This window comes from Dermochelys coriacea, chromosome 2, assembly GCF_009764565.3.
Source record: "Dermochelys coriacea isolate rDerCor1 chromosome 2, rDerCor1.pri.v4, whole genome shotgun sequence".
NCBI classification, from domain to species: domain Eukaryota; kingdom Metazoa; phylum Chordata; order Testudines; family Dermochelyidae; genus Dermochelys; species Dermochelys coriacea.
In genome coordinates, this window is record NC_050069.1 from 236,251,709 (window position 1) to 236,278,628 (window position 26,920).

Consider the following 26,920-nt stretch of genomic DNA (forward strand, 5'->3'; position numbering starts at 1 on the left):
AGAGGCTGTAGCTCATGGAGTGAGAGACGGGCTGCAGAGTGGGAGAGAGAGATGGAGAGATGGTTTGCAACCACAAAAAGGGGCGTCAACTTCATGAGCTATTCCTCAGAGTGACCAGGAAGTGGGTGAGGTGAGTTGAGCACCCTGTCACAGATGGGAAAAACGGTTTCCTGTTCACTCCTAGTCAATGAAAGTTTTGTCATGAACTACACGAAGGCCAGGCTTTCACCCTTAATTCCCTTTATAAATAAGGAAAGCAAAACATGCCACAGAAACTGATAACACTTGCTTTGGAAAACTTCCAAATTGCTACTGGTGAATGGATTATTCAAAGTCCTGTTTTCAGGAAATAAATTTAATGAAAAAAAAAATCTACATTCACACACTACCATGGACATTTCTGAAGACTTAAAACAATGTTTATAAAATAGTATTCAAACAGAAAAACAATGATACATTCATTATTCAAATACTTATCTCAGTAACCAGTCATCAGCACACTGATGAGACTGCCAAGCACCCTAATGTTTACCACAACCAACATTATTTTCAGAATATAATTAATCCATTCTTTCTTTTTACAGATAAACAATGAACCTTTTATCAACTTTCCACCATCAACCATTAACTCTGAAGCTTCTTACAAAATATACCTGTGTTTAATTATAAAAGTTTACAAGAGCTTCTGATGCAAGAAAACACTGCCACCTGAAGATCTGCATCATGGAATTTGTTGATTAACTACCTCAGAGCGAAAAGTCAACTCAAACCCTCTGTGTGCAGTAAAGAAAAATTTAGAGAATCTGTATTCAAATTCTGAGGTTGAACTTTACTTTTTATTTTAACCATAAAGGCTGATTTGCCACAACTTAAAGAAATAGGTTACTTAACATCTTCAAATACAATTCTTAGAAGTCGGAAAGGCAATGCAGATTCTCAACTCAAAAACTCATTCAGAGATTGTCTCCCCATAGACAAAGGAAAGGAAGTTCCATTTTGTTCTGTTATTCTGAAGAAGACTACGCTCTAATCCCCAGAGTGCATTGCTCTGGGAAGAGGGGAGGAAGGTCCTTCACTGAACCTGGGAGCTGGGGCAAAAGAACATCTCTATAAGAAACACAAAAGAAATATCTAAATCGCTGATGTTATAGGAACCTAATTCAAAGAAGGCTGAAGTTACATCAACTAAACTTCCTGAAATTAATAACTAATCATTTTATTACTAACCTTCATTCAAGAGATTGTTTTCCTGCCACACACAGACATTTATATTAAAAGTTAAAAAAAAAATTGTGAAGTACGAAAAGACCAACCCATTTCTGGTATAGCACAATCATTTTTTAGTATCTGCACAGAAATTCTTTCAACAAAGCTATAACATTATGTCCCACTGAAGTTTTCATTCAGATAAATTAAGGTCATAGTGGAAATATTTACCATGATCCGACATTTCTGATTGGTTAGCAAACTGCTCCTACTAGCAGTCTCTTTCAGTAGCCCAGCCTGGTGCTCAGTGGTAGAACAAAATGCTCAGCTTTGGAGCACTTGGAGCAATGGAAAAGGAAGCTTCTCTAGTAAGACCTCTGGTAAATGATGTCCAGTACTGACAGTACTGGAGACCCAAGCCCTCTTTTATCCACCAAACAGATGCAACATTGTCAATGGAAGGATAGAACAATCAGACTATAAACATGCTTCAACCCTGACATGGAAGGAACTGACTTTAGGGGCAAGAGGATATTTTAGACTCCATGGCCTAAGAAATTCTTGGCATCTCTGCTGAGCCTGCCAACATCCAGTGGTATAGATTCAAACTCTAACGGTCATGATGACTGGCCTGGGAGATCTACAAAGGCAAGGCTGCATACCTTAAGTGTCAGGGTGAGGAGTACAAGAAAAAGACAGACAGGGACCTAACATCTGAGCTGTGTTGATGGATTTGAAAAAAGCCTCACTCTGCTCTCCTACCCTGACAGGACGGCTGGCCCAAGAGGTTTCGGAGATCACCATAAAGACCTGGGGAATAACAGAGATTCTCAGATAGTCACACTGGGCTTCCAGAGAGAACTAAACAAAAAGTTCACATAATCCTTAACACTTGACAAAAAAAATTCAAACTCAGAACTCTAAATGGGCTGGGTTTGTGTGTCACACAAAAGAAATCCGTCCAAGAATCAAGGTAACTTCCTACATTTTATAATCTATATTACACTTGTTGCCAGTCGTGACCCTAGGCACCCTGTATTCACACCTTACACACTGCTGCAATAATATCTGTACAAAATATGGCTTGGGAGGTATATGAAAGCTAACAAGCCGGTTATTAATATTGTAAAGTGCATGTGTTAATGTTATATGAGAAGTTACCAATTCTCTCTGTATGATGTTGTTATAACATGTTTAAGACAAGACAGCCAAAGGAAAGTGGGTTTACCCTCTATTTACATATTAACAGTAAACCAAGCTATCAAGCTAAACCAGTGGGGGTTATCCTGCTCCTGAACCTGAGACAGAGATTTAAGGTGGCTCCTGCACCCCAGAAATACACAGGAGACCTTCCTGATCTGTAAAACAAAGGCAATCCCTTTGAGAATATAAGAAACAGAGACTTCATCTTTATCCTTTACTTTAAGGAAATCAAATTGGTTGGTTGCTTTATCTCCTTGATGGTCCCAGCCACTAAAAAACTGGAAAGAAAACTTGGGTAAAAAGAAATTATCTTGAACAAAGACTGTCTTGCTAGGCTAAGTTTTATCCTTTCAGATGCATATTTTTCATTTTTACTTGCTTGTAACCATCCTTTATCTCTTACTTGATACCATTTCTTAGTCCTTGCTCTTTTGTTAAAAAACTTGTTTTATTTCTACTATAAATCAATTAAGTTCTGTGTTTGAAGGGACGGTCATATTTACTCCAGTTAAATTAACAAGCCGAGATGTACCGACTAACAGAGCAACAAACTTAATATCTTCTGCAAATGTACAGTGGTAGAGGCTGTGCATTGCAGAGAAATGTCTAAGGCGCTCACGGATTGGAGTTCTCCGATTGTTACCTGCTAGGCAAGATTTGCGCCAGGAAAGCATTGAGAAGTATGCTGGTGAGGAAGACTGGTGTGGCCAGGAGCTGATACGCGATCTAATCACCAGCAACTCTCACTCTTACTGAGGCAGAGAGGTAAGAGTAGCTCACAGCTGTGGGCATCCCCAGCAGCATGTTATACAAGTCTTTGTTAATCACAGATATTTTTGATAACTGTATACAAAAAAAAGTTAACTGATAAATTGTTACAGAATACAGTGATCAGGGACTTGGTTAGAAATTTAGCCTCAAGTAACTAAGAAAAATGGACATTAGCAGAACACAAATCTAAGAGAATAAACACTTATTTAAATATTTTTTTAACTTAAAAGAAAACCCCTCTCAAATAGAAACAACAAAGTCAAATTCCATTACAATAGTGCAGGGTGTGTTACAACAAAGGGTTTTAAAATTGAAACAACGTCTTTAACTAGTGTAAGATTTATATTATGCTATGAAGTACCTCTGGTTTGAAACTTAGCATTCAACATTTCATTTTAGTGAAATCTTAATGTAACTTTATATTTGACAAATTTTGGAAAGATTTTGTTTTTCCATTCTTGCACTAGCAAATGTAAAATAAAATTAAATGAACATGAGTTATGGATAATATTTAAGATTTAATTTACCTAAAATATATTTTTTTTAAATAAAGTAAGTTGAATTCTGTAGGATGCGTCTGTGGTGTGAACCATCCATTCTTGTTATTTTGAGGGTCTCAGCTTGGCATCTGTTCACAGATGTCCAGTTTTTGCCCTATGTTGAGTTTAACTTAACAGCTAAACTCTTCACTGCACCTCTCCCCCCTTTCCAACCTCTCTCTATTACTATGGACGCTGTCACTGTTCTCCGAGTCATCCAGGACATAACCTGGGCATCATATGCTCATTTAGGCCATTTTTAAATCTTGCCACTATTCCCACACAACATAATCCCGAAAATCCATCTTTTTCTCTCAGTCCACAAAGCAAAAACTCCCATCCATATCCATCATCTAATGTCTTCACTATTGAAGTCTCCTCTTTCCTAGCCTTGACTACTGTAGCCTTACTCTCCCCTCAAGTCTATTCAAAACACTGCTCCGAAAATGATCTGCTTGACTCGTTGCTCTGACCACATGAAGCATCCTTCAAATTTAGATTTGCTTATGGTGTGATGCCTACAAAAGCCCTGCTGCTGTCAATAGCTATCCAAGTCTTTTGTGACCTTTTGCCTTTTCCTACTCCCTAGTTATAGCCCCGATTAACACAAACTCCAATACACGTAGTTTACAAGGCTGTGCCAATTCTTCTCACCAGGCTCATTCACATGCATATTACCCACAGCTCTTGGGTGTTCAGACTGTAAGCCCTCTGGGACAGGGATCATCACCTCTGTTTAACAGTCCCCAGCACAGTGGGGCCTCAATCTCCGTTTTGATTCATCATAAAAATATTTACAACAGTTTGAGTAAAAAGTTTTTGGAAAATTATTTGGTTTAAAAAATAAGTAACTATATACAGTATTGTCTGGGGCAAACTTTACAAGTTTGAGGAAAGATGTGCAGTACTGTACATATAGTAACATTTTCAAAACCATATAGTTCTCCTTGTTCAAATTATATGCAACTGCTACATTTTGTCATGGAAATTTTCACTGTTTTGTTACAGATGATACTGCATCCTTTACACAGTGCAACATTATACTTCTCTTCAAATTTGGAAGTACCTCTGACTTGGAACTGAATTCTGTATCAAGTGCAAGTAAGTTCTTTCTGTTTAAAAAAAATTTCACAAAATCTAGCAATTTTCTTAAAATAGCCCTTTCTCAAGTTCTAATGTTAAGAAACCTACATTAAATAAAGTCAGACAACTGTAAGTGTCAGAGTTGTGCTTTCTAAAATACCTCTTTAGTATAGCTTCAGTATTTTACTAACATAGTGGAAAATGTTATGAATGGAGGTATTTTTCTCCTGTCCTAAAAACTACTACTGGTGCTTTCACATTCTGAAATTTCAAAGATAATGAGCAAGTAGAGTAGGAGTTAAAGAGTAATAGAAAAATAAATGTTGAAATTCCAACCACTTCTTAACAGCAAATGTTCAAAGATTTAAAGTATTCAGAAAACAGCATACACTGTTCAAATATTTTCGGCAAATCAACGGGTTTTTTCAATAGTATATCTATTTTCATTTTCAGAAACACAACGTACCAGTTGAAGGATGTCTTCATCTTTAGGCATAACACTAAGTTCCAGTATGCAGTCACTGAAACACAATAGAATATATTACTCATGATTTTGAAAAGGGGATTTTAAGTTCAGTTAATATAAAGAGAATGACACTGGTTAAGATATGGTCTGCTTGCTTCCCCATGTCAGAACTTGTCAAGCCATTTAAAAGTTAAAACATGCTTAGCCTTTCAAATAAGTGTCTTCACTAGAGATGAAATCATAATGGCAATCATAACATGACCAATAAACTCATTCCTTTTCCCCCCTTTACACACTGAATTTTACTTACCAAGGTTTGTTTGTATATGCAATACGTTAAACATAAGAGATATGTTATACCATGCAGATTCAACAGAATTAAATACTCCTGCTTCAATATTACATTATACAATGCAATATCTTTAATAAAATAAACTTCTCTTATTAAGGAATTTGGAGCAAGGATGGTAGGGCCCTCACAATATCACATGACTCAAGTTTTTCTTTTGCATTCAAAAGCAACCTTTATAAAAAAGCCATATTTAGCTTGAGAGCTAAACAATCTGGCCATCTTCTGGATGGTTAAGCAGAATATCTGATCATAGCTTACTTGGCTAGCAGGTAAGAGTGTTTATATGCACAGCAACTTGCCACTTATGAGTGTTTCTAAGGTACCTATACTATCTTTTTTTTTAAATCTGCTTTTTGTGGGATATCTATGATCTATGGTATCTGCCTAGGATGTCTTGGACAAAAATTGAAGTTGCAAATATGTGAATACAAGTAAAACTACCCCCTCTCCATTGTCTTAAGAAAGTTAATTTAGGGGTCTTGAAAACTGGCAGAGAAGACCGAGTACAGGCAGTAGCAAGGCAAGCATCCCCATCCAATCCAATCGTGCTTCAACCTCATCCTGGAGGAATCAGCTAAAACTTGTACAGTCATTCAGAAGAGACATATGACAATGGGTGAACTGCCAGCTATTTGTTGGCATCTCATGTCAAGCTATAGTCTTTATATCTGGATTACTAAACCCACAGGAAGAACATACATAAAGTAGTCTCAAGTAACTGACCACCAGTTTCAGAAAGCATAGGTACATATATGGGTCTGGAATGCACATTGAAAATTGATTCAAGATGGATCAGACAGAGCCAGAAATGATAAAAGTGTAATCCATGCAGCTAGTCCATAACTAACGTTCAGAAGTTACCTGGAGTGAACCAGTAATTTCATATTCCCCAAACAAAGGCAAATCCTATGAACATGTTATTCTGGAAACAAGGTCAATGAGCTCTATCAAAAACTAAGGCAATTCAAGAACCATGAATATCTCTACACCACAAAAAGAGATCCGCAGCAGCAAGTCTCAGAACCCAGGGCTACTGACTAGGGCCCACACTGCAGGGCAAAAAAAATAGCAGCGTAGACATTCGGGCTTGGGGTGGAGCCTGGGGTCTGAGACCCTCATTTTAGAGACTGGGCTTCACCCTGAGTTAGAGTGTCTACATTGCTATTTTAGCACAAGCCCAAATCAGTGGTCCTGAGCTCAGAATCACTGCTGTGGTGTTTTGTTTTATTTTGCTGGGTAGAGGTACTCTAAGAGTCTTCATTGCATTTTCTGGTGTGCACAGATCTTGATACAAATCCTTATCTTGGCATCAGAGAAGGCACTCTACACTAAAACAACAGGCTGAATGGATTCCAAGTCAGTTTTATAGTGTATCTTGACTCTCTTATGCAATGATATTAGAGCTGATCTACAACCTATCTTATGTGACTTAACTATGGCTGATGAACATTTACTGGAAAAATTGAAGTTTACTGCATTGAAATGGAATGTCAACATTAAAAGCGACAGGGCAACTTTAAATGTGTTGTTTCAAATGTATTTAATAATAATACAGAAAGTGGAATTAGCAGCAAGGTTGCAAAATTTAAAGATGACAGTTATTTAGGTTAGTCTAGTGCAGAGAAGACTGAATAACTTTAGAGGGACCTAACCAAACTACATGAATCAACAATACAATAGAAAACTAAGTTCAATGTTAATAAATGCCAAGTAAAGCACACCAGAGGGAAAAATCTCAATTACTCAGACATCTCATAGGGGTCTAAATTAACTATCAACTCAAAAAAGGTACAGCATATCTGGAATCAAAATTAGAAAGGGACCGGGACTAGAATGAATAAAGGTATGGGAAAAACTCTCCATAAAGAGTCTGAAAAGACTGGGACTGTACTTTACACGGGAAACAAATAAGAAGAGACATGGAAAGTATATAAAATAATGAATGGAATAAAATAGGTAGATCAAGAGCTTTCTTTCTCCCTGACTACCACCACAAGAACAAGACGACATGCAATGAAAATAAAAGGTGGCACTTTCAATACTGATAAATAAAATCCATTTCCAAAACCGCTCGACTGCGGAACTCATTGCCACAGAATATAATTGAGGCCAAGAATTTAATAAGATTCAAAAAAGGATTAGAGACACAAGGTGGGTGAGATAGTTTCTTTTATTTGACGAGCTTCTGTTGGTGAGAGGTAAGCTTTTGGTCTTACACAGAGCTATTCTTCAGACCAAAGATACTCACCCACCCTGTCTCTAATATTCTGGGACCAACACAGCTACAACAGCACTGTATACAATAATATCCAGAATTATAACAGTGAATCCTAACAAAAATTTTGAAGGGATATAAAACCTCATGCTTCATTTTTTAAATCAATCTCCAAATATTAGGGATTAGAATGAGACCTTCATGGAGGGGAAGATTACACTATTATTCCGTTATTCTTTTGAAGCATCTGGTGTAGTCCACTATTAAAGACAAATACTAGCTTAGATGGACCATGGTCTAATACAGTACAACAATTCCTATGAGTACAATACTGTTTGCTGAGGTGGGAGGAATTTTTATATTCTATATAGAATATAAAAATCCCTCCCACCTCAGCAAGCAGTATATAAACACACACACACACACACTTGCACACCCAGTGGTTGACACACTTTTGCAGAATAATGCAGTCATCCCTCCCTATGCTCCAATGTATTAAGCTGGCACTCAAAAGGGACTAATTTACAAACATCTTACCTGTTCTGAATTAAAGCAATTACTTGGGAATATGTCTTCCCAATAACACTCTCTCCATTAACTTTTACAATTCTGTCACCTATGGGAAAAAAATAAATAAAAAGTTAAACATACAGCATATTTGTTTCTATTCCAGTTCTTTGGATTCTTCTCCATCCATTTTAAAAGGATGGTTCAGTACTTTACAAAAATTCATTACGTTAGTGATCCTGATTAAAGTTTAGCTTGCTTTGAAAACAAACTACAAGCATATTCTTTGCTACTTAAAAATATTTTTGTGTAGATATAGTGCATATATTAAAAACAAAAATTAAAATTTCCCAGCCAAATATTCCTATGTGGTACTTAATTCTATGCTCCCAAATTACACCCCTTAAACAACTCATTTGCTCATACAAATGTTCTTTTAAACACACAAGCAGGCACAAACTATAGAAGAGGCTAGTTTAAAAATTTGGCCTCCAAAACAACTTTTGAGGAATACTTCTCTATACTGAAATATGTTGGTTTTTTTTAAAAAAATATTTACAAGTAAACTTTTGTTTAGAGATTTTAAAAAATTGGTAATTTTGGATTCAGAACACCTCCAGCAGCAGCACCTGTCTTTTCAATAGGCACTGCAATACTCTTTTGTTCTAAAATGTAGCAGTGATAGCAATAAGGAGAGAATGTTTCTAAAGCTGCTCCAATTCCTTCTTTTCCTTAAAATGCTAGTGTCACTTATATGATACTTTCAGCTTTTCGATGTCCAATCTATCTATCCACGTGGTGCAGTGGTCTAATTCTCTGCCACCTAGATCAAATTTAGAATTGAACTGCCGTTTCTTTGAGCCTCTCTAGGTAGTTTTGTTGTGTCCTACTGATTATAATCTTCTCTCACTCTTCAACCACACAGATAGATAGCAACTTAACATAAAGGAAACATGACAGATCTATGTACTGTGGTCTCCTTTTCAGTTTTGAAACAGAAACTAACCTCATGACTATCACAACAAAGCTAAAAGAGGCTGTACCCCCTACACAATACAGGAATTATAAAGCAATCATGTGCACATCCTGGTCTTCTCTCAAAAGAAGAAAAGAAATAGAAAATGTTTAAGGACGGACAATAACATATAAGAGGCTTTGAAACAGGAGAAAAGACTACTTGAACTCTTCTAACAATACAGAGAGGAAGAACTCTTATTTTTCTTAGATAGAATCTTCCCTATACAAATACTCTGTAGAAGAGGTTAACCAGTTATAGATATATACTGGAAACTCTTTGGAATACATGACTTCTGAAGACTCTTGAGCGATCACCTCTCCTGCTTCCTGGCATCATGCAGAACTTTGTCCTCAGTAGGAAGATCTAACCCAGCTGAGTTCCATATCCAGAAATGGACCTAATAGTTCCTCTTTTTACTGGTTTAGACTGTACATATGATTTTCAACACATGATGAACAAAGGATCACACACTGGAGGTTTACAAATGTAAACTTTGTGAACAATGCATTTGGGTCCTTGTTTCAGCTGATTGTTTTGCTGAACTGGTATTGCTGGATAAAGTAGTTTCCCAAAGCTGAGCAAGAATAATAAGCAACACTACATAAGAGAATTTGATGCCAAACATCCTGGCGGCTGATAATCCACATGACCGATGAGTAATCTTGGCTGGTGGAAAGCCAAACTCCAGATAAGTAGTGAATTCCCTACCTAATTTCACTGAAGTGTTGGATTTTTCTGAAGCCACAGTTTAGTCTGGAATGCTTGAATCATTCTCAAACTACAAAAAAAAAATTTACAGATAAAAATTGTCATAATTTAGGCCAAGAGCTACATATTTAGAAGTTTTAAATCCTGTTCTAAGAAGTTCAGCCATATTGCAAGGCTTCTTCCAAATACCATCAGATCCTTCCCTCTTGCAACTGAAAATAGGAACTGATTTTTTTTTTTTTTAAATTATAGCTTCAAACCTTGCCCACTTATTTGGTACTTCTTGTTTTCACATAGGAATATTGAGTAATGATGAACATCCTTATATTGCCTCATATCACCTGTCTTCCTGTGGAGTTTCTGGTTCCAGCCTGCTCTCCCATGATTTTCAATTCAGCTCTCAGACTCGGAACCAGAAGAAGTGATGTGGGTCAGCCTGGATCAAACGCCCAATGAATCAGAAAAGGAATTGCCTAGAAGTTTAAGTGGCACTGAAGACAGAATCAGCCTCAGGAATGGAGTGATTGAACGAAGATTATAAGGTGGAAGGGGCTTTGCTCTGTCATAGGTAGACAGAAGGAGAGAATGTGCTTATTGTGGGAAGAAGAAAGTGAAAGTTGTTCTTGCAGTTATCCAATGATTAAACCCACTTCTATACTTTTTGGCAACACTGTGACTCAATCTGAACACACTGGTACCAATTCTCCCCTGCCTTGTATGTTGTAGAGTCATTTACACTTGTGCTGAGTGTGTGCAAAATGCTGTCCTGACAGAGTCTTATACCCACTTTGCATAGGTGTACATAAAGAGAATCGGGCCCATTATATTTATAGATATTGTAATTGCTTTCTACCATGTTTGGGATTCTCAGATGTGATCTCTGAGGTAAAATGCTTTGAGTGTCAAACATGGGAACTATGGACCTACTCAGCAACAACCCAATTAGACTTATGAATACAAAACTACATAGAACTATGAAAAATGTTTAAACTAAATCATTCTGCAGTTAGGATATCCTTTCATTCAAGTTTACAAGATTATCACAAGTCTCTATATTACAGCATGCCACATTTAGCTTTTCCAGGCAACTGATCCCCTTGCAAACTGGGTGTTTCTGTCCAATCAAACTGTGAATGAGACATTCAATAATACAAAATAAGTGCCTTGCAGCAATGAAATACAAACTGAAAAAAATAATGAAATGTAACTAAAGTTCATATTAGATTTCAAAATGTTTTAACCCCTTTAGCATAACCATAAAATGAAATAAAACCATATATTGCAATGGAACAACCCAAGAAAAGTTGGTTCCACAAAATGAGGTACCCACTATATACAAAGTGATTGTGTCAGAAGCTGAGCCATCTAACTGGCTGACCATTCTCTGAGTGCTTTATAATATGATTTCCAAGACATAGCCATAATAATACATTTCAATCTAAAGTTTAACAGAAATAGCAACATGACCTAATTAGCTATAATGACTATCAGTAGTCTCCTTAAAAGGACACATGGGCAAGTTAAAAAAAAAAAATTATAATTATTCTCTACCTTTTTATAAGCCTGAAAATAAAATATTCTCTGTACTGATTTTATCCTTTTCAGTATGGCAAATATTGAATTTCATCTTTGGTCAGAAAAGTAACGTGCTCCCTTTGTACAACTTCAACATATGTTGCACTTTATTAAGCCAAAACCTTTCTCTCTATACACTAGCATCAAATGATGCCATGGTTGCTCAGAAAATGCTTGCTACTGTAAAACTATACCAGAGCGAGGAGAAAAAATGGGATGTACTGCAGAACCTGGAAAGTCAGTGCTGTGATTTTTAAATTTATAAATGCCCTAGAGTTTTCATATTTCTTTTGAAAAATATTACCCTATTCCAGGCAATTAATACATGTACACTATTTAAAAAAAAAAAAATCTCAACAGCCAGGTCAGGAGTGTTCTCTGACTCACATGTATTGCTTTTGTGTAGTATAGTGTTTGCCATGCTTTTAAGGATAGAAATTCTCATTTACAAATGGTATCCAACTACCTAATCTGTAGTTGTATAATTTGTACGATTGTTCCTTCTAAAAACTTTTCTTGAAGAATTTAAATAAAGAACCACAAATTATTACAAAACTTAGGCTAAGTCTATACCAGACTTGTGCCACCATAGTGGTGCGAAAAGGTGAGAGCCTGATCAACTTCGGCATTCAGGCAGAATTCTGTAGTGCAGACAAGAGTTATATCCTGGTATAACTTGTTTTGCTTGTGGGGACTGGGGGTATTTACCACATCAGTATAAAGTGCAACTTTGGCTGCATCCAGACCAGGAGTGTTTTGCCAGCATAGTATACTGGTATACCTAGGGGTAAATCCTCTTAGTGCAGACCTAGCCTTTGTAATGCACTTTAAATGGTGCTTTACAAACAGATGCATTCTCTGTTTCAAAGATTTTTTTGGACTAAAACAGACAAAACAAGCAAAATAATGGTTAGGTAGAGGGCCAAATGGGGACTGTTCATATTTATTTGCTTTAAAATAGATGGGGAGTGGGAAGATGGAGGGTTAAATGATTTGGAACCATCAAGTTATGCACATAACCTATGTAACCACATGTAAAGTCCTGTCCTCCCTCAACCTTTCCCTCGTTTGTCACACTCACTTGTCCCTTCTCTTATCTTAAATTATAAGCTCTTCACATTTTCCTTTAAGTTTGTATAGCACCTATTACAATAGGGCCCCAGCTCTGTTGGGTCTTCAACTTCAATTTTCTTCAACTGGGTCCCCAGAAATAAAAAGTTGGAAAACCACTGACTTAGAGGATAAATCTGGTGACAATGCTCGAAGTATGAATAGGTGGAGCGGTAGCATGACTGACATCATAAAAGAAAAGATTGTGAAAAAAGTAAAAATGGAGTAAACAGAGAACTGAAGAGCTGACCGTGGGAGAGGAAGCAATATAAAACAGGAGCCAGGATTAAGGTGGGGGCAAGTTTATGTAACACTTTATAGGCAAGGAAAAGGAACATGAGTTTGTGGTGGGGAGACAGGAAGACATTAAAAAATAATCAAAGGGGTGGACTTGCGTGATCAGAGTGGTAGGACCGAAAGAAGACTATAGTAGCAGTGTTTGGGGCAGTCCACAGAGGGAGAGGTGAGAGTAAGAGAGTCCTGAAAGTGCAATAATCAAGACAACAAGGCTGCAGAAAAGTTATAACTTTTTTTATATTAAATTAGCACTATAAAAGAACAGCACCTGTGCATAATCCAGCTTCAAAAGCAGGTCCACCTTCTTTAACCTGTTTAACAAATATGGTATCCATCGGTTCCAGTCTGTTTCTTTGCTTCCCTAAAGAAAAGCACAAAGTTTGGAAAGGTATTTTATTAAGCTGCATTATGATGCTGAATTGTAAAAAAATTCTGAAAAAAAACAATCATGCCATATTCATCTTCATATTAAATATCAGGATCCAAATTATTTCTTAATTCATTTGGCAAACAGAGCATTAACATCTGTTCTATTTGAAACCATTTGCTTTCTTTTGGCTAGACTGAAGATCTTTGAACTGTCTGTAAAACTATAGTTCCAAAATTGTAGCACATGAATATATGAGAAAACTGACACTTTTCAGCTTTATTTTTTCATCTCATCAGTATTCCATCCTCAGACTGGTGACCATGGCATTCAATAAGGGCCATCACTTGTTTCTCAGATTCCCATCTGGCAGGTTTATGAAACCACACTAACTGAAATCACAATCAGAATTACAGTACTATAACTTGGAAAAAAAATGAGGCATTTCTCCAAAAGAGGGGCTAGACTTTGTAGTATCCCGAGAGCACCATAAAAAACCCAAAACTACTGACTCTGTAACAGCAACTCTCAGATCCCCGAGCCAAGCTGACCAAAGATCTTTGAAAATTTGTTTTTGATGGAAGTTCAAAAAGCAAGGTGCATATCAAGTGATTGTGTGTATACATATATTATACGTTCACAGACTTAGTGAGATAGTCACAGGTTTGTTTCAGAGAGTCTAAACTGGTGAAATTTATAGCCTTCTTGCCTCCTCACTGTGCACACTCACAAACAACATGAATCCCTCACCTCCTTCCCCTCTTACACATCACATTTGCATTTGGTCCTCCAAATCTAAGTCAGTCTAAGAAGCAATAGTCATACTAGGTCCAGAAGGGCGCAGCAGGAAACACTGACTAGCATTTATAAATCAAAATAAGGAGATGGAGTGTACGGCAAGTTACATCTATAAGATGCAAGTCGGAGTCCATTTATGTCTTAACTGTAACATATCAAGAGAGCCGGAGTGAAACATAGTAAATTACATCATCTTAGACTTGCCTCTGAATTTGGCCCACAGTGTACAAACAAACAAGTCCTAACTGTCCAATTTTGCAAACTGCTGAGCACCCTGAACTCCCATTGAAAAGCAATTACAACTATAAGTGATAGCAGAACCACAAATAAAACCTTAAGTTGCCATAGAACAATCAAGAAAGTTGGCTCTATGAAAGGAGATCACTTTATATATAAAGTGATTATGTCAGAAGTCAAGCAGTCCAACTTGCTGATCATTCCTGGAGTGCTTTATGATGTGATTTGCAAGATACAGCTAAAATACATTTCATTCTAAAGTTCTGACAAGAAAGAGTCTTCATGGAGAAATACATATTACATCTGGCTTTTTCTACCTCCTCCTTAAAATACAGACATTAAAACATTGCTAAACCTTTTATGGCCATTCAGAGACACCAATACTTCAATTTTGGACATGCTCAAAATGCAAGGCAAAGACTGACTTGCTCAAGGTAAGGACACGAACAAGTTGTTCCAGCTACTTATAGGGGCCAACACCTATAAACGGGTGATCTTTTGTAGGGTCAGATCCCATGACCATCAGTATTGCCATTTTCCTCCCTTCTCCGTTATCGGATTATGTGACTTGGGGTAAGAAAAAAAGAACAAATGCTGGAAACATCAACATACACTTAAAGAAAATAACCAGATAGATACTTATTACCAATATAGTACATTCAGTTTTCAACTACCCCGTCAGGTAAATAACACACCAACACAGCCAATAGCTCAGACCTGAAATTCATATGATGTGATGAAACATCAGTAGTCAACAGATCTGACCTCCACATCCTTTTATCAGACAAGGACAAGACAAGATCCGACCTCCACATCCTTTTATCCATCTTGTCCTTTTTTACCAATTCCTAGTTGGCAGCAGAGGCCCAATGCTGGCTCACCCCATCCTCCCTATACATTGTCCCTATCTGAATACACAAAACAAGGGGCCAACCAGCCATGTTACTCCCATTCAGCATCAAATGCAGAGAAGGATCCCTTGGAAAAACAGGTTTCAGAGTAGCAGCCGTGTTAGTCTGTATTCGCAAAAAGAAAAGGAGTACTTGTGGCACCTTAGAGACTAACAAATTTGTTAGTCTCTAAGGTGCCACAAGTACTCCTTTTCTTTTTTCTTGGAAAAACAGAATCCTTCGCATGTATCCACCATATCTGTAAATCAGTGGAGATAATTACATACTAATCTTCAGAGCACAGAGATTGTATGCTTCCCTGGAGAGCTGGCGTTTGACTGACAATAGTGGAGTCCCCAAAGCTCATCATGACAGGGGACTAACATCTACACTGACAGTATCCCGGATGGCAGCCAAAAACCGCCTCTTCTACACACAAGCACTCCACTTTGGGCTACACAGGTATTCTTGGAATCAATTCACAAAGTTGGTCTCACACTGGATTAATTCTTTGGCCTAGAAATGGAAATAGGAAATATTTGAAACTCACCCCTTTTCCCAGGAAGGTCACCACCTCCTTCAAATCAAGATCAATCTGCAGGCAAACAAGTTGGAAGAAGGGACTATAACTATGGTCTGCCCCTGTAAATTTATGGTCCCAGATAAATTCCAGAGCATCTTCAATAAAATCCATATACAACTGAAGAGCCAAAGACTGGAAGACCCAGTAAAATGCTACAGGCCTGATCCTTATTTGCACTAAAGCTGCTTTACACTGCTAGAGCAATGTAAAATGGATTTAACGTAAATAAGACTAGTACAACTTGGATCATGCATGAGCCATTGCCAGACAGACACATTGATACCTTCAGACCCTTAAATCTCTTTAGTTCTCAGATACTGATGTCAGATGACGCAGGAGGGAAGGAAACAAATAGCAATATTTGAAAACCTGATCAGAAGCTGGTAACTCCAAAACAAGGTTTTCTAAAATCCTAGGCTATGGCTGGTTTCAGAGTAGCAGCCGTGTTAGTCTGTATTCGCAAAAAGAAAAGGAGTACTTGTGGCACCTTAGAGACTAACAAATTTATTTGAGCATAAGCTTTCGTGAGCTACAGCTCACTTCATCGGATGCATTTGGTGGAAAATACAGAGGGGAGATTGATATACACACACAGAGAACATGAAACAATGGGCTTTATCATACACACTGTAAGGAGAGTGATCACCACACAGACTATGCTGACAGCTTGTGCCACACACACTCAAAGAAACTGCGGAACCTGATCAACATCCTCTACAGCAAACAGGGAAAGATTAAGAATGAGCTCTCAAAACTGGATACTCTCATAAAGAACCAACCTTCCACACAAACTTCCTCGTGGCTGGACTTTACAAAAACTAGACAAGTCATTTACAACACACACTTTGCTTCTCTACAAAAGAAAAAGGACACTAAGCTATCTAAACTACTACATGCCACAAGGGGCCACAACAGTGGTTCCCGTAACCCACCCAGCAATATTGTTAATCTATCCAACTATACTCTTAACCCAGCAGAAGAATCTGTCCTATCTTGGGGCCTCTCCTTTTGCCCCTCCACCCCCATGAACATGATACAGTTCTGTGGTGACCTAGAATACTATTTTCGACGTCTCCGACTCAAGGAACATTTCCAACACACCTCTGACCAACATATTAACCCACAGAGACCTTCCTACCAACACTACAAAAAAAGAAGGATTCTGGGTGGACTCCTCCTGAAGGTCGAAACAACAGACCGGACTTCTACATAGAGTGCTTCCGCCGACGTGCACGAGCTGAAATTGTGGAAAAGCAGCATCACTTACCCCATAACCTCAGCCGTGCAGAACACAATGCCATCCACAGCCTCAGAAACAACTCTGACATCATAATCAAAAGGCTGACAAAGGAGGTGCTGTCGTCATCATGAATAGGTCGGAGTATGAACAAGAGGCTACTAGGCAGCTCTCCGACACCACTTTCTACAAGCCATTACCCTCTGATCCCACTGAGAGTTACCAAAAGAAACTACAGCATTTGCTCAAGAAACTCCCTGAAAAAGCACAAGAACAAATCTGCACAGACACACCCCTAGAACACCGACCTGGGGTATTCTATCTGCTACCCAAGATCCATAAACCTGGAAATCCTGGACGACCCATCATCTCAGGCATTGGCACCCTGACAGCAGGATTGTCTGGCTACGTAGACTACCTCCTCAGGCCCTACCTTACCAGCACTCCCAGCTATCTTCGAGACACCACTGACTTCCTGAGGAAACTACAATCCATTGGTGATCTTCCTAAAAACACCATCCTAGCCACTATGGATGTAGAAGCCCTCTACACCAACATTCCACACAAAGATGGACTACAAGCCGTCAGGAACACTATCCCCGATAATGTCACGGTAAACCTGGTGGCTGAACTTTGTGACTTTGTCCTCACCCATAACTATTTCACATTTGGGGACAATGTATACCTTCAAATCAGCGGCACTGCGATGGGTACCCGCATGGCCCCACAGCATGCCAACATTTTTATGGCTGACTTAGAACAACGCTTCCTCAGCTCTCGTCCCCTAATGCTCCTACTCTACTTGCGCTACATTGATGACATCTTCATCATCTGGACCCATGGAAAAGAAGCCCTTGAGGAATTCCACCATGATTTCAACAATTTCCGTCCCACCATCAACCTCAGCCTGGACCAGTCCACACAAGAGATCCACTTCCTGGACACTACGGTGCTAATAAGCGATGCTCACATAAACACCACCCTATATCGGAAACCTACTGACCGCTATTCCTACCTACATGCCTCTAGCTTTCATCCAGATCATACCACACGATCCATTGTCTACAGCCAAGTTCTACGATATAACCGCATTTGCTCCAACCCCTCAGACAGAGACAAACACCTCTATCAAGTGTTCTTACAACTACAATACCCACCTGCTGAAGTGAAGAAACAGATTGACAGAGCCAGAAGAGTACCCAGAAGTCACCTACTACAGGACAGGCCCAACAAAGAAAATAACAGAACGCCATTAGCCATCACCTTCAGCCCCCAACTAAAACCTCTCCAACGCATCATCAAGGATCTACAACCCATCCTGAGGACGACCCATCACTCTCACAGATCTTGGGAGACAGGCCAGTCCTTGCTTACAGACAGCCCCCCAATGTGAAGCAAATACTCACCAGCAACCACACACCACATAACAGAACCACTAACCCAGGAACCTATCCTTGCAACAAAACCCGTTGCCAACTCTGTCCACATATCTATTCAGGGGACACCATCATAGGGCCTAATCACATCAGCCACGCTATCAGAGGCTCGTTCACCTGCGCATCTACCAATGTGATATATGCCATCATGTGCCAGCAATGCCCCTCTGCCGTGTACATTGGTCAAACTCGACAGTCTCTACGTAAAAGAATGAAAGGACACAAATCAGACGTCAAGAATTATAACATTCAAAAACCAGTTGGAGAACACTTTAATCTCTCTGGTCACTCGATTACAGACCTTAGGGTGGCTATTCTTCAACAAAAAAACTTCAAAAACAGACTCCAACGAGAGACTACGGAATTAGAATTAATTTGCAAACTGGATACAATTAACTTAGGCTTGAATAGAGACTGGGAATGGATGAGTCATTTCACAAAGTAAAACTATTTCCCCATGTTATTTCTCCCCCCCACCCCACCCCCACTGTTCCTCAGATGTTCTTGTTAACTGCTGGAAATAGCCTACTTTGCTTGTCACCATGAAAGGTTTTCCTCCCTCCCCCCCTGCTGCTGGTGATGGCTCATCTTAAGGGATCACTCTCCTTACAGTGTGTATGATAAAACCCATTGTTTCATATTTTGTGTGTGTGTGTGTGTGTGTGTGTGTGTGTGTATCAATCTCCCCTCTGTATTTTCCACCAAATGCATCCAATGAAGTAAGCTATAGCTCACGAAAGCTTATGCTCAAATAAATTTGTTAGTCTCTAAGGTGCCACAAGTACTCCTTTTCTTTAGGCTATGGCTGTAGCTGAGACTAAAATCTTTCTCTTCTCTTCTGCCACTGCAGCAGCTAAATCCTGCACTGCAGAATTTTAATGGTCTGTGAATGACTGTCTCAGTTCAGACTGCATCCACACAAACACAGAAGCCAGCTCCACTCCATCTGAATAACTATCAACAAGTTTCTCGGAGAAGATCAAATAAATCCCGCATGCCCTCTCCAGGCAGCAGCAGTCACATGCTAAGACAGAACCTCCCCTCTTTACAGAATTCAGTATTTTCCCTGAGCAAGACACTAGAGTGCTGGAAGAAATCTGCATCACTACCAGTGATTCACACTATAACAGAGTGGCATGCACCTCTTGCGACTGCCCCCTGGCCAAGTGCATGTGCCTCCACTCAGTCTCTAATTGTGCTATGTCTTCTGTAACTCAGCCCTCCAGCCAAGTTACACACAGTCTATAAACAAAACAAACCCCTTCCAGGATAAAGAGTCCAACAGAGGCCTCTCTCAGTATCCCTCGGGTGGAACGGCTCTTCCTGTAGCCCTCCCTGGGCTCAGTCTTTAAACAGTCCTGGCCCTGGTATGGGTCCGTGCCCTCAGAGCTCTCTCCCTGAAGACATCTTCACCCTCTCTGGGCCCCTTCTCTGACCCCAGTTCTCCAGCTGAGTCGCTAAACAGTTCAGGTCCCCTTCTGGGGATGTACCAAAGTCCGCTAAAGTCCAATATCACTGACCCTCTTCAAGGTCTTCAATCCCTTCTCTGGGATCAGTTCTCCTCCTCAAGGATTTAGCCCCTCCGCCACTGTGGCTGGTTGGGACCTGGGTCTCCCCACCATTCTTGGGTCCCAGCCCAGGGACCCTACAAATATCAGCCACCTGCTGCACCCTTTAACTAGTCACGATGTTGCTACAATTTCCTGGGCCACTTCCCCATGACCCCTTCACCCTTACTTTAGGGCTTCAGCTACCAAGTTCCAGCAACCAGCCAGGAGCTCCTCCTTGCTCGCCCGGTCCCTGACAGGAACTGATCTGTTTGAGGTTCTGCAGTCCTTTCAGCCCGACAGGAACACCACCCTTGTTCCTATGGCTCCAAGCAGAAACAGCCTCCTGTTCTGTACCGCAGTTCCTTTTGTATGGGCCTTCTGGGCCTGGATTGGCTGCTTCCTGCAGCCTCCCTCTGATTGGCTGCTTCCCATACAGCCTCTCTAGGCCACTTGGAGGACAGTTCCACTGCTCCTTTTTGGGGACAGGGTGTGGTAGGACCCTGAGGCCTGCAGCAGCGGGCCTCTGAGCCTGGTACACCCATCACACAGACCCATGATCACTGTGGTGGTGATAAGATGCATCTGGAGCATCTGGCACCTTCACTGGTAAAAATCATCAAGTGCCACCTTTAATGAGGGCACCTTTGATTAGAGCATGTCTTAATGCCACATATTTTTAAACCTTCTCTTGACTCAGGCCTTGTCAATTACCACTCCAGCATCCAAACTCCCATTCTTGATCAAAATAATTGAGAAACTAGCTGAGTAGTAATCTCCCTCAGTACCTACATTAATCAAGAAGTAACGATGAAAGCGGTCATCCTTAAGAGTGAAGGATGTAAGAAGAGAGGACAGGACTCCTAGGAAGAGGGCAAAAGCTTTGAAGTTTACTACCTAGTAGAGTAACCAGAAATCTGATGGCTTTCAGAAAAGTGTAAAACTCTCTTCTTCATTTTAGCTTTTCCATATTCCCAACAGCAAAGAAGAGAGGAATTGGAACTAGAGAAAAAAGAAAAGAAGAAAAAAGAAAGGGGATACGGAGTAGAAGGAGAGCAGAGAGGGGATAAAGCAATAAAATTAGGCCATGTAGCATTTGCATGTTTGGTTTTTAACTCTTTGGGAGGTTGTTGGAAACTACAGTGATGGGTGCCTTTAGAAAACCTGAATAAATAGCAAGGGTAGAGGACAATTCTCAAATAATAAACTCACTGTCTGCCCCTGCAGGATATTTAGAAACTTTAAAAAACAAAAATAAAAAAAAAGATCAACTCCTTATTCCAACTGAGATCATGGGAGGGTTTGTAGGCTTCCACAATGCATGAACCAACTTTTTCCTTAGAAAGAGACATTGGCACTCTCAGCCAGTTAATCCAACTAGCTCAACATTCTCACTACTTAAAAAAATATCAATTACACAAAAGCAGACTTTCCATTTTCAATGAATTTCCACTGAAAACACAAAAGGTCCATTTTAAAGACAAGTCATTTAAAATGCAAGCATGCAATTCCCATCCAGTAACAAGTGGGCATATTCCCTCTACTAGTGCATTTCAATACCTCTCAGTGGGGGGGGGGGGGGGATTAGAATTTGCATTAAAAGACTTTTTGACTGGCACTGGTCAGCTCTGAAGGTAATACCATCCACTTCTCCTTTATCAGAGGCTGGAAGCTGAAATGTGTCGTCTTGACTGGATTGGTGGTAGGCATGGATAGATCCCAGTGATGAGAAAAGAAAAATCTTCCAGTGAATCAAACCCTAATAAATACAGTATGAAATCTAAACTCTACAAATAGACACCAAAACAACAGACTATTTGACTGAGCACCATGAAAGTCAGAACTAAAAGAATTTTCACCAAGCAAATTAGCAGTTCGTATTTAAAAGTCCGTATCTCATTTGATAACAGAAACCCAAGTAATTCTCAAGCAGTCCTTAGCAGGTTTAATTTGGGTGGTAAGTTAACTAGGCAAGACCACACTGGGTTACCAAAGTCATGCACTTTGGGAACTTGGAAATTTGTAACAAAGTACTTCTTTATCATTTAGCATGGATTAAGAAGCCTTCACCTTGTAATGGTCTATGAATGGCTAACATAGTAAAAGGAAGTCACACATTCTTTTCCATCAATGGTCAGGTACCTACCTGAGTATTCCTTGATCAGTGGAATTTGCTGCAGAATTCACCACAGAAACTCAACTTCCATTTTCAAAAAAGTTTCCAGTGGGTTCTTTAAAAAAGTTTCTTTTGGTTGTAGCAAACAGGCCAGAAATGCGAACTAGCATAAACCAAAGCATCTCTCATTTGCAGAGAACCTGAAACAACAGCTCTGAGAAGTGCGACTTGGCCCATTCATTTCAAACCAGGGCTTATGGATGCCATAATTACATGCCAGCATTAGCCAGCTTTTTCCCCAAGATGTCACAGAATTCAGCACTTCGGCCACAGAATCCACCATTTTTCAGCAGCCATGTGCCCAACATTTTGGTTTCTAGCTCCCTGCTGTGCTAGGACCTGCCTGCAGCTGATGCTTGCTCTGCAGGTTTCCTTGTGGGGAGGGTGGGGAATGTGATGGGCTACAGTCCATTCTATATGCATTATTCCATGGAGCTAGGCAGTAGGACACTGGGGAGTGGGAACTGAAGTTCAGCTTGTAATTAGGGAGTAGAAGAGACAAGTATAGGCTGGCCACCTCAGTCACCTGAAGAAAAGTATGTCAGTCAAGGCCTGCATATAGAAGGTGCTGAAGCCAGCTATAAGCTCCTCCCTTCCCTAGAATACATGAGTAGAAGGAGGTTCTGAAATGGACAGCCTCAAGAGTTGAACTATGCTGCTTGAAGTCCATAACAAAAAACATCCTTTCAAACAGTCATGGTGAAAACACTGATCATGAAATTTTATGTCAACAAGACATAGCTGTCTATTTTTGTAGACATGGAAATTTTGCTGCAAACAAATAAGTTAATATTGCCATTGAGAAAACTGGTCCCACTGTGTCAAGGAGTATTCGGGGCTCTGGCTATGAAATGAGAATCTAATGACAATATTAAAACTGTAGGTTAAAATATAACAAGCAGATCAAATGTCCGAGACATTAGTGGCAGAAGTTATGGAAAGAGCAGTGAAAACCTATTCCATAAACTCAACACTTGTAAAAGAACTGCATTAAATAAATTGCATTTAACTGAAATTGTAAGGCAAAACATAGGCCAGGTTGAAGCATAAACTTGACACCAAAAGGTACACTGGCTCCCAGTTTCCAAAAGCCACCACCAAATCTGCACCCAAGACAGAGGTCAGGATAAGGGTCCTCCAGAAATGAGACTCATTGAATTGCAACAAGTTACTGGAACCTGTAAAATGTGCCTATATATTAAGTGGGAGAATATCAACAGGTTATGCTGCAACGAATAAAACTGTCCTCATGTTCTAAGCTATCCACAATATGAAATCTTTTCCATAAAAACACAAAATAGTAGAGATTGTGATACTAAATCCAATGGCATAAGTAACTATTTCACAACTCATGCAGCTCTAACACAACAAGATTCAGTAAAAGACTACCCAAATCACAATGGGGTGCTTTCAGACATTGAATTAAAGTAACAGACTGGAGGGGTGAGGAGAGGAAGTGCAGGGAGGGAGAACATGAACATGGAAATATCCGTGGCTTTTTGTGTCTGGGGAAAAATAATTTAAATAAAGTCAATTACAAGGCACCACCAGAAAGTTCCCTGAAGTGAAGACATACTGAATAATGCATAACAACAAGCCAGAGGATCACAGAACCTCAGAATCCAAACAAGACCAAAAGATCTCACAGGGAAAAAACGTTCGACAAGAGACCCAAAGTTACTTTGTATTCTGCTTTAAGTAAGAATTTAGTAAGACTAAATATCAGGATACCACAGATGAACAAGATATTTACAGCATTCTACAAGGCATGCGGGGGTGGGGGTGGGGGTAGAAGAGCTAATTGTCTAGGTAATGTTACCACTAAATAGTTCCTCTGAACAGGAGTTCTCACAAATTTTTGGTGGCCTCAGAGTGAGGCCATCAACTCTTGCTGGTGGTTGCTCTGACAATTTTTCCTAAAATGTTTAATTAACTTTAGGAAAAACAAATATGCACATATACATGTCCAAATCATTGTAATTTATTTATGTAGGGGTTGGGATTTTTTTTTCAGACTCAACAACAAAAATAATGTACACTTGTCTTGGTTCTTTACTGGACCTAAACAGAATAGAAACACAAATAAGATGCTTTGCACGTTCTTGTCTTTTGTTCTAGTTGTTTCTTTTGCATTTTGGGTTGCTTTTTATTTCATTTTATTTTTTTTTAAATTTGCTGGCTAGTAAGTCTGCTGCTGTGAAAAGTGATGCTTGTATGTTAATATCACTTTTCACAGCCTCGCAGCTAGCTACTAAGTCTGCTGTGAAAGTGATATTAACAAACACACAAATATCTCTTTTCACAGCAGACTTGGGGGACAAATTAAACCCTGATGGAAAAGCGGATAGGGAGGCAGTGGGGCCAAGGATGATGGGGGAATGGATGGCAGGCTAGGAAATGCAACAGGGACCATCGGGGTGGCAGGAGGTGGTGAGCCCAGGGCTGGAGCCGACTGCCGTGCAGCCCCACAGGCTGGACCCTGCCACTGGGTGGCCGAGCAACAGAGCCCAAAGCCCTGTGCCCAGGGCCCAGAGATGGAGCCTGAACCCCACAGCTGAAGCCTGCCACTCACCACCCTGTGGTTGAAGCCCGAGCCCACCGTCCCAGGAAGGTGGGGAACTCACTGCCTGCCTGCTCCCCCAGTGTCTGTGCCTCCAGCGGGAACAAGGCCCAAACCCTTGCTGGTGGCTATGGGGGAAGGGACACTGCTGCCCACCCCCCTGCCACATTCACCACCCAGAAAGCTGTGGCCTCAAGAAAAGCCCCTGGTGGCCTCATGGAGCCACGATAGCCACATTTGAGAAACACTCAAGAGTAGGGTTGCCAACCTTCCAGGATTGGCCCTGAGTCTCCAGGAATTAATCTTTAATTAAAGATTATGTCATGTGATGCTCTCATCCAACTAAAATTGGCAATCCTACTGAAAATTTACAAAAATCGATCTTAATTTGTAAATATATTGCTATGTTTAATATACGCAGTAGCTTCATACACAGGACACTTAGCAGGAATACACAGCTTTATTTATTAGAGACGAAAGAAAGTTGTACATTTTCCAGGCTTACACTGAGAAATGCACACTTTTCAGTTCTCTTTAGTCTGCTATATGTTTGGACACAAACGAAAACTGCATCCCATTAGTAAAAGGCATGAGCTTTGCAGGAAGTGTATGCCTCAAAATACTGTATGTTTGCATTTTAAATTACAATCCTAACAAAGCTAGAAATACAGAATTTCTTTAAGAAATAGCTGGAGATACAATCCTAACTCACCAAATCAAATGAAAGGGATAAATATTAAGTATCTTTTTAAACTATAAAAATGTGAAAGCACTTAGTGTTATAAACCAAATTACAGGTTTGTGTTTACACTGTCCATTTAGGCTGAACTAGGCAAGTAACTTCTTACTAAGTAATTCAGCTACAGGACTTGTAGTAAGTACTACTGACCCTTTCCAAGCGAACATTAAGATATCAAAGCACAAAAAAGAAAACACTGAATTTCACAATTGACTCACTGTCTTGAAAGGTTTGCAAATATAATTCACGCCATGTAATGCAGCACACAGAATTTCTCAGTATATTAGATGCAAGGATTTTCTAGCAGGACCTCCATCTGCCCTCCCGCATCCACAAATTAAGAACAATCTGTCCTGTAGCAAAGACTAATGCAAACTCTCTTACAATTTTTCAAACTGGCACTAGGTACATTGATTGTTGTCACATGAAAGAAAGACTATTCACCTGTTACTGGAGTTGTCTGAGTGTACTGCCGCTACACATTCACACTTAACAACATCCTTCCCCACTTTTGCCAAGACCTCACATAAATAGTAAAAAGGAACCGAGGGCAGTTGGAGTCATTGTCCCTTACAAGTCTCCACAAAGAACACTCAAACCTGCAAGAGAGTGAGAGTACTTGTGAGTCACTGTTTTCTAGATGGTTCCAACCCCTCAGCATGAACCATATTTTTAACATGTGGGTCATTTGAAAACTGTTCATTTGATACATTGAGGCTGAACAATATATCATGGGTTATAAAAATACAGAAGTAAAAAGGAACTGAGCTTGGCTGGACAAATGTATACATTTTTCTTTTGAATACGACAACTATTTTTCTGTTACCACATTTGCCTTTGCATTGCTTTGATATGCAAAAATCCTCCAAATAATTATATTTACCGTCCCAATTTTGAGTTTGGCCACAAATTATCACAAAAGCAGAGCAAGCAAATGCACTAGAAGGCTCCTGCCCCTTCATGATTTCGGAAGGTCAAACTATGCGGAAACTGGCTTTTAAAGTTAGCCTTATTTAAATAGTTTGAATAAAATTGTTTGCAAGAGTGAGTCAGCTGAGTGGAAAGTATTTTTCTGAACTTTTATAGGGCAGTAATTAAATCAGATGAAAGCCTGCACAGTGAAGACCGACAAACAATAGCTTCAATTTAAGATAACCTTAAAAGACAATGTACAAACATATATCAAGAGACCTTCATGGAAAGTATTGGTTACCAAATCCATTTTTTAACTGTTTGCCAAGGTTAATTTAGGTGTCAGACATTTAAATTCCAGTTCCTTCACGTGCTCCCCTTCCTTATT

At 39.6% G+C, this 26,920-nt stretch overlaps 1 protein-coding gene across 5 annotated transcripts in view; it reads right to left on the reverse strand.

Annotated features, from left to right (window-relative positions):
- The window catches only part of ARHGAP21 (Rho GTPase activating protein 21), a 188,723-nt gene that overhangs the window by 58,904 nt on the left and 102,899 nt on the right, over positions 1-26,920 (reverse strand). For 4 of the 5 annotated variants that reach the window (XM_043509476.1, XM_038390270.2, XM_038390274.2 and 1 more), the window contains 3 exons: positions 13,319-13,411; positions 8,373-8,451; positions 5,269-5,323 (listed from right to left, as the gene is read on the reverse strand). In XM_043509476.1, the coding sequence (XP_043365411.1) occupies positions 5,269-5,323; positions 8,373-8,451; positions 13,319-13,411 (227 nt within the window). The remainder of the gene's footprint in view (positions 1-5,268; positions 5,324-8,372; positions 8,452-13,318; positions 13,412-26,920) is intronic. The other variant, XM_043509477.1, reaches the window with a different exon arrangement.